At 34.9% G+C, this 9,199-nt stretch overlaps 1 protein-coding gene across 1 annotated transcript; it reads right to left on the bottom strand.

The window, feature by feature from the left end:
* Positions 1-361: 361 nt before the first annotated feature.
* LOC127810633 (caffeoyl-CoA O-methyltransferase-like) lies at positions 362-4,772 on the bottom strand. The gene is made up of 5 exons (XM_052350204.1): positions 4,715-4,772; positions 3,348-3,493; positions 1,520-1,664; positions 1,159-1,290; positions 362-905 (listed from the first exon to the last, which is right to left on the bottom strand). Exons 1-5 carry the CDS (start codon positions 4,763-4,765, stop codon positions 615-617), a joined length of 765 nt encoding a protein of 254 aa, XP_052206164.1. The 5' UTR covers positions 4,766-4,772; the 3' UTR covers positions 362-614.
* Between the last annotated feature and the right edge of the window lie 4,427 nt (positions 4,773-9,199).

Raw genomic sequence — 9,199 nt, 5'->3', positions numbered from 1 at the left:
GATTAGGTTTAACTCTTTCTCGAGTTGTGGCAATCTTAATACAGTTCAACCAACTTTGATTTGTTTTTAGCTTGTGTGTAATTGTACAATTTTATCTAAAAAATAAATTCATATGAAGTGGGATTTTTTTCTTAATAATTTTTTATTTACTATAACATCAACAAAATAACATTGTACAACAGTTATAACAAATATTTTTGAGTTATCATATGATATTGGTGAATATATGGATAATGAGAGGCCATAGCCCTTTTTTTGAATGCCATGATAACTCCAATCTTGGCTATAGTTTTGTTGTTGTTTGGTAGTAGTGGATGTGGATGTAGTTATCCTTATCAGCATCCATAAACACAATCAGATCTTGGCAGTAACACTATGGGGTTCTACATTGAGTAATTGTCAATAATATATATGAGCAACAACATCAATAATAATCCTTTTGGGCATTGTACGTCCCAAAGGCAACCTTTTATTTTGCTTAACTTCTCGAACATCCGACGGCATCATACTATCAATAGTACTGATCCGATCCGAGCTCTCGATCTTATTGAATTCAAAAAATTAAAGGGAAATAGTGCATCAAGCTGTTCATAAGGGCCAACTTCATCCCGATATTAGATGATGCGCCTGCAAAGAGTGACACCATCACCGATGGAAATCTGAACGATCTCCACCCGATGATCGGAGGCTACTCGATTGTTGAAATCAATTATGGCCTTTCTGGAGGGACGAAAAAACTCAGGGACGTCTTCCTCTTCACTTGCAACTGTGGAGAGCCATATAGTGTTGTCATATGCAATAACACCTCCTATCTTCACCATTTGTATCGCTTTCTCATGGTAGTTAATGTAGTTGTCCTTGTCAGCATCCACAAACACAAAGTCGAAAGCCATTTTGTTTTTGTCCTGCATTAGGAGATCGTTATCTTAAGACTAGTGAGCATATTTGGACACATTTATGCAGGTAGATATTCCATGACACAACACAAATGACAATCTGCATGAACTAATTCTATAGCTTAAGCCATATCTATCTATATCCTCTCAAAGGCCTGCATGTCCGACGATGATGGCAAATAAAAATATGTTCAAGATAGTTTAAGGGCTTCTCCATTTTCAGATTAGGAAAAAAAAAAAAAAATTTCTAAGTGGAACTTACATTCCTCAACATTTCATCCAGAACAGAATTGGCATCTGATTGTATGAAGTTGATCTTATGCTCCACGCCGGCCTTCTGAATGAATGGCAGTCCAACTTCGTAAGCTTCTCGGTCTGGGTCTATTGCCACTATCTGTGGAAAAATAAAGAAGTTTCACAAGATAAAAAGTTTCTGTTTTTAGGGGCTATAAGAATGACAAAATATCCTTCGTAAATTTTCTCATAATTTCACAAGTATTGTAACATGGTTGTTCTAACTGACCAATGCAGAACTAATAAAATGTGCTAACAGGCCAACTACAATGCAACCGTCTTTGCTTGATGACAAATAACAGTACGTGCACTCGATAAGAAGGCCCAACCTGGCCATCATTAGGCAAGGCAAGAGCTGTAGTAAGAAGAGAATAGCCTGTGAAAACCCCAATCTCCAGTGTCCTCTTGGCATTCATCAGTTTCAAAAGCATTGAAAGTAGTAGTCCTTCATCAGGTGGCGACATAAGATCCGCTCTACAATTCAAATTGCAAACTTGTAATACAACAATTGAGATCATCAATGAAAGGGTAAATGGAGGGCATATTCCCTCAACTTTGAAAATAATGGACCGCATAATTAATTCTCTCACTGCATTCCTAAATACTAAGCAGTCACGAGTTGCGGTATTAGGAGCTTAGTTGGAGTCATAAGTTTGCATTATTAGTTGCTCAGCCGCAATTTTTCCTAGAGTTATCAAGACTAGTTTAGTAACAAATTATGCTTATTAACTAACACTTTAATGCTTTGTCGGACCTTCAATGCACATTTTCTACTTACAGCTTACAGCTTACTGGCAATGGATAAGTCAGCTTCTCTGCTAAATTAAGCCATGGAAGAGGATGGCTGTTTTGATAGGAGTTAAGAAGGGAAATTCTACGTGTATTGTAGGGATTGTCCACAAGTTCAGAGATTAGCAACTATTTAGAATTTTCAATTGTTTAAGGTAAGCCAATTTCTATATGATTAGAATTTTTTAATTGTTTAAGGATTCTTTTTTTTTTTTTCCTACTCGTTTTCTTTACCTATTTGTATTATAGTATGTGTTCTAGACATTTGAGGGGTTGTGCAAAGACAGCTCACGTCGTTGTTGTGAACTTGTGATTCATACAGATTATTATTCTACTTGCATTCTTGAAGTGGAACAGTAAAAAACTGCAGAAAGATAGAATAACAGAGATTACGAAGAAGAAGAAAAGTTGAGGAAGAAGTAAATGCAGGGGGGAAGAGAGAGTAGCTAATTCTGTATTCAATAATCAAAAGCAGTGGATTTTTTGGATACATCAAAATCCTATCCAAACTATAACATAACTATGAAATCCAATAACAATCTAAAATGTAATCCAAATGACTCTAAAACCTAAACCAAATGTAATTCTAAAAGCTAATACAAAAGATAAAATAAACAAACTAATATCCTAACAAGTTGACCCTCTTCATCGTCTTCTTCTCCCTCTCCCGCACTTCCTAGCATGAGAATTTAGATGCTAGATACATATATTCAAAGAAAGTAAATCTAGCCGAGGAGGGAATTTGTGATACTATTACCATCTGAGTGTATTAGTGGACTTCCATGGTCAGCTTTGCTTCCTATAATTGATCTTACAATGGAAATTTTAAATACCCTATTCCTTTTCAGTTCATTTGGTAATAGGGGAATGCTAGGAAATTATTCATTGTTGGATTCATATAGATTCTTTATTCCTTTTCAGTTCATTTGGTAACAGAAACCATAATTATCAGAACCAAAATTGATGTCAAACTAGTGAAGTTTCCAGTTCATGCATAAGGGTGTTTCTTTCACATAGAATATCCACAACAGAGTGTAGAATAGGTGCCCCTCACACTTGTCCAAAATGAAGGCACTAGTTCAAGCCCCATGTGCCTCAATTCTATTCAAATCTTAATACAGTGGCATGCATGCCCCTGTCAGCCCAATATTTTGCTTAGTCAGTATGTTGTCTTGTATCAACCAGGAACGGTCCAAATCCTGGTCAGAATGGTCACTGACATTCATATTCTCATAATAGTTACGGTGCATATGAATGAAATATCATTCTAAACCATTAGATCGAGGAATAAAGAATCTTGCAGCTTGCAGATTTTCATTTTTAATAATTTTTCAAATTGAAAAGCACACGAGTTTGAGTAAGTATTACTGAGAAACAGATCCTTCAGCATTGCTTCCAGTGAATTTGGAGCTTATGGAAGTTACATGAGTTTGGGCATATTTTCTGAAGGTTGCTTCCCTTAAGCCCTTGAGTTCCTGGCACTCTCTTGGGTATGTGCTGGTATCCCAGATGTACTGCCAAAATGATCACTAAAGAAAATGACTAATGACTTAAGCCAAAACTTATGAACTGCTCATCAAGAACATGCATATCAAATGGAAAAGAAATAAAATTAGAAAGGAAAAGACAGATGAAACAAAAATGAAGGTGCATTGTTTTGAAAATGGATGTGCGGTAAGAATTATTGCCATCAAATGATTTTCTATAATTAATATCCCAAAACATCAACTAAATGCACAAAACTTCCAAATAATGGAGATAACAAACTTGACCATAAAGATACTTGGTTTATTGAAGCTGGCACACTTCTTGGCACGCCCTTCAATACCGTAGGACTAATTCCTTCATATCTTAACCATATAAGCAACACATTTTTATCAAAAGATTTTCCATAAAACAAATTTATGAGTGTCCTACTAACTTACCATCCATTTTATTCCAACCATTATCAAGAATTAACTTCTCAGTAGTTGTTGAAATCTGAAACCATCTTATTCTTTGTATTTTGTTTATCTTACCATCTAAAATCATAGGTTCACTTGCATATTAAGCTGATATAGTTAGATTAGATCTCTAGATTGAATTCAAAACTGAGCATCTAAATGCAGCAATACAACATATTGTGATGTGAGGGAATGCACCAAATCATCTAGGATGTTAACGGCTGAACAACTGATATATACACACTCAAAATTCTTATAAGTAATTAAATAAATAAAGGCCTCTCCAATTTGTTTTCATATTGCAGGCAAGTCTTCCAATTTTGACGACAAGTCTTACTGTTTGGGTAGGATTTGCATTTAAATTGTTCCTTAGTACGGAACCAAAGCCAAAAGAAGTTGTTAATTATGCACAACCAAATTACAATTCTTAATAGGACTGTGATTTGTGTGCCGACCTAATCAGCCGGCAGGGGGCAAAATGGTAATTCTTGCTTTTTCAACTAGTGGGAGAATCGTAATTTTACATGAATAATATTCCTTCTTAAATATTATTGATCCACTCATGTATAAGATAAAAGGATAGGTACGCAGAATCGCTACCAGTTTCCAGGGAATGGATTAAGAGAAGGATAATGATTTTAGAGTTCAATGCAGTCATCCAACTACATCAGACAAGAGGGGGATGAATATGGTCCGACTGTGTTGACGATTGCATGGAACCAAATTATCATTATCCTTAAAAGACTAGGGAGAATGCTAAAAGAAGACAATAAATGGTGAAAAACGGTTAACCTTTTGAAGAGCCTCGTTCTTGAAGAGGTTCCTGAAGACTGTACCTGCCATGACTAAGCTGCATAAAGGAACTCTTAATTCGTTAATGAAAGCAGAGAGAGAGAGAGGAGGGGGGTGGGGGAGGGACGGACTATCTAAATATGTAATAAATTTTTTTTAACCCCCATTAAGTACTCATTCGCAAATTCCACCATCCAAATACTTCAATCATTTACTACTTGGAGGATTCAGAAGTTTCATCTGATCAGTTAGTAGAGAAAGTGTCATTCTGATCCACATCAGTTAGTGTCTAATTCTAAATTCTAATTACTATCTGAAGTATGGATCCGTAGATATGGATTCGAGCATCTATTTGAGTTCTACAACCAAAATATTGCAAATACACACAAAAGAGCCGAGTATAAAAAAAAGGAACAAAATAGATGATCTCCGCAGCCTTCAATGACAACACCCACGTCAAAAAAATGCCTAAAAAACACTGGGCCGGGAAGTGCAGATTCATTACCATAAGGTCCAGAACTCCCTCCAAGCTCAACTACACCCAACATACAAGCACTGGGAATTCTATCAATCACACTATATATATGGGCGTAAACTTTACAAAACCAAACCGAGGAGGGAGAGAGAGAGAGAGAAAGAGAGAGCCATACCTGACTGCGCGAACCGAGGAGATGAAGATGTTAGTTAATAAAAGGCTGTAAATCCAGCACTTGGCAGGCAGAAAGAATGAACTGGAAACTGCCCTTTATTCACTCCACGAACCACCCTTTAAATAACATCTCACTGCAACAAACCATCAAGGAAATACATGGTCAACAGAAAGACCAAGACTGACTTGACAGCCTCAAGATGAAATCCTACAAATTATCCAACAGATAAAATTTCTACATTATCAACTCCACGAAGGGATCGGCTTTCTACATTGCTTATTCACAGTATTGGTAAAAATTCCGAAATGGTGGTGGTTAGCCGAACGTCATGGCTGCCGCCACATGGACACAGGTCAGCAGAAAGACTGGTCGACCATCGACGTGGTAGAGATGGAAAATTCATGATCTAGAAGAGCTGTCCCATTCAGATAACTTGCTGCCCAAGAATTTTAGACTAAAGAAATTCAACAAAAAAATCTAAATTAGGCCAAAAGGCTAATTAATTTAATTTGTCCACTTAACAATTGACCCCCACATTAATTACATTACTCTGCCAACAAAGTCATTAAAAAGGATTGAAGTCGGGGGAAGTTTTTAAATTAATTATTTACTTTCCAATCTCCCTCCTTGACGACGGGGGAAGTTTTTAAATTCTTCAAATTTATAATTTTTGTTTTTGGAAAATTTTAATTTTCATAATTTATGTAATTTTATATTTGGTTAAATTTAAATATTTTCAAAAATATTGAGTATTCTTTTCTGGAAATCTTACATTCATATATTTGATTTAAATGCAACATTTTTGAAAATTTATGTTCTTTTCTAAAATTATCTTCATTTAATTTTTTATTTAAAAATGATAATTTCTTGTACTATATAAAATATTAGGACCTACAACATCTTTAGGAAGTCAAAAAAATATTATTTTTTATACATTATGTATATATATGCATGTGTATATATAATATATATATACATAATATATATGTTTGTATATATCTACTTTAATATATAAAATATTTTTTTAATAAATAATATAAATATATTATAATATATATGTGTAACGGCCTGTTCTTACTTACGGGTGTTACTCGTAATTATCAATTAACCATTCACTCGCTAAGATAATAATAAAGAGACGGTTATGTTTCAATAAGAAACGTTTTAGGTGGGAACTAGACTTTGCCTTCCCTTCACTTCACTTAAGGGTTCAGAAAAATATCAAAAAGACCCCGCGAAAATAAAATCCGAAACTTTGGTGAAATGTCACCCTTCTCTAGCTCTTAATGAAAAGCTAAGGATGACCTTTCCCAAGATTCGATAAAAATAAACAAATCACACTCGCTTAATTTAACTATGGCACAAGACCTTAATTATTAGAAAATAAATTTTTAGCTTAATTATTAACCCATTTTCTCATTCTCAATACCCTTAGAAAAATACTTTGGTTAAACTCCTCTTAAAAATTTTAATAAATTTTTCCCTTAGCCAAATCTCTATTTATTTATTTTTTATATAATCTCAAAATGTCCACAAATTTCCAGCATTCGAGGAGTAGATTTTTGAAATTCAAATATCAAGTATTCTCATCTCTTTTTTGTTTTTCAAAAATTCAAGAAAAATATTCTTTTATTTCATTTTCCAAAATATAGGAATTTTTCTAGAATTACCTCAAAATTTACCTTAATTTAATAAATATTTTAGAGGTTCGAACCCCATTTATTTATTTATATAAACTTGATTTTATTTCAGAAATTTCAGAAATAACTTAAATATACAAGAAAAAAATTAAAAACAGCATCACGGTGGCAGCAGCGGCCCAGCCGTGCCTACCGCACGCGCGGGCCGCGCGCGGGCCACGCTGGCCGCCAGCGCGAGCGCGAGACCGGCCACGCTGGCCGCCAGCGCGCGCGCGAGACCGGCCACGCACGCGCATCGCGCGCCTGCTGCGCGCGGCCGCTGGCCAGCCGTGCGCCAGCCCCGCGCGCGCACGCCTGCTGCGCGCGCCAGCTGGCAGCAGCAGCCTGGAATTTTTTTTTTTTTTAATCCCATGCATTCCTGAATTTTTAATTTACAAAAATTAAAAAAAAACATAAACCCTCACATTCACCCCAACATAAGGTCATACAACCATGAGGTACTTACACAACAAACACTAAATTAGGATACATATTCAAGTTTAAACTCCATCAAACTCTTAAGCACCATTATAAAATATGAAGACTACACAACTAGTCTTCTATACTCATACCCCTTATCCCTTCTAAGATGCCCTTTCTCTTTGAGCTTTCACCATCTACAAAGAGGTCCAAAATAACCTTATGAGTTGTTACTTAGTAAGGGTGCAATGCAAAACAAATGAGAGCATAAATAACCATGTAATGCGAGATGTAATGCAAATATGGGTAGTCTTCCTAGCCTTCACAACTTTTCAAGGTGGAGACTTCAACCAACCCCTTGTTCCCAACTCCCAGTTCTCCTTATGGCCAAAGGTCCACTAGTATATACAATTGCATATATATTTGCAAACACATGAACCTCATAACAAACATTTGCTAAACATACAAGACTACCACCCATAGGGTCATCCCTTACCTTAACTTTTAGATATTTTTTAAACGATTGTTTCCAAGTACTTCTTTGGTTTCAACAACCTAAAGAGACTTTTTTTTTTCGAATATTAGAAGATTTCTAAAATTAAGAGAAGATAAGTATTAAGAAAACTTCTTCTTTTCTTTTCTAAGAAAACCCAAGTACAAGAATCTTTCCTTCCTTTCTCTTCTCCTATTCTTCTTCTCTTTCTTATTCTTTTAATTGTACTCTTGGCCAAGAAATTTGGCCTTCTATTCATTGTTTCTCTTTATATTACCTCTCTTTTCCTTTTTCTTTAATTATTTCCATTCCAAGATTTAATCTAAACTCTTGGATTTTATTAGTTTGAGAGAATTAATCTCTACCCTTTACTACAAGCACAATTCATGTGCTTAATAAACTTTTAATCTCATCATTTGATCACATAGGATTCAATCTCTACCCTTAAAGAGAAACACAATTCTTGGTAAAAAAGAGTTTTAATCCTAACCATGAATTTCAAATAGAGATTGAATCTCTACCCTTCAAAAAAGCACAATCCATGTGCTTAAAGATAACACCATCTTAGCCCTTGATTTCTACCCAAGAGTTATCCCATCCATCTATTCTAATCCTTAAAAATTAATTTTAATTATATTAACAATCCATGCCAATTTTTAAAACTCATTTGTGGCCCTTAGATCAACTCCCATTCCAAGGTCATATCTCATCCATTGGATCCATTTTGAACTTTTAATTTTTCTCCCATTTATTTTAATTCTTCCATTTTCGACTATAATTGCATGGCCACCTTCTATTTTCCTTTGCATTTTCTTTATGCAACATAATGATGGCTCTCGTTAAAGGCAAGAATGACCAATTTTCTTTTCCTTTTAATTAAATCTCACTTCTCTTTTAAAGAGATATTGCCAAGTGTCACTTATACACTTAATTTAGCCATTTCTTATTTCTTTAATGCCTCATCTTCTTCATTGAGAACTTGCCAAGTGTCACTATTTGACACCTATTTGGCCCCCAACCCACAATCTTGGCCATCCAATATTTCTCAATAAATTAATCAAAATTAAATCCTTCACATATGATCTATTTACATATTTTCACCCATAATAATTTTCTTTTAATGGGATAATATCCAAATTATCATATTACCGTTCTAGAGGCATCTCAAATTTATAAACTTCTAATAGCCAACCTAAGACAATTTTGGAATGCCACATGCCTCTATTTTTATAATTTATTTAAT

This window comes from Diospyros lotus, chromosome 9, assembly GCF_014633365.1.
Source record: "Diospyros lotus cultivar Yz01 chromosome 9, ASM1463336v1, whole genome shotgun sequence".
NCBI classification, from domain to species: Eukaryota; Viridiplantae; Streptophyta; class Magnoliopsida; order Ericales; family Ebenaceae; genus Diospyros; species Diospyros lotus.
Note: the sequence above shows the minus strand (reverse complement) of the source record. Positions and strands in the feature narration are given on the sequence as shown.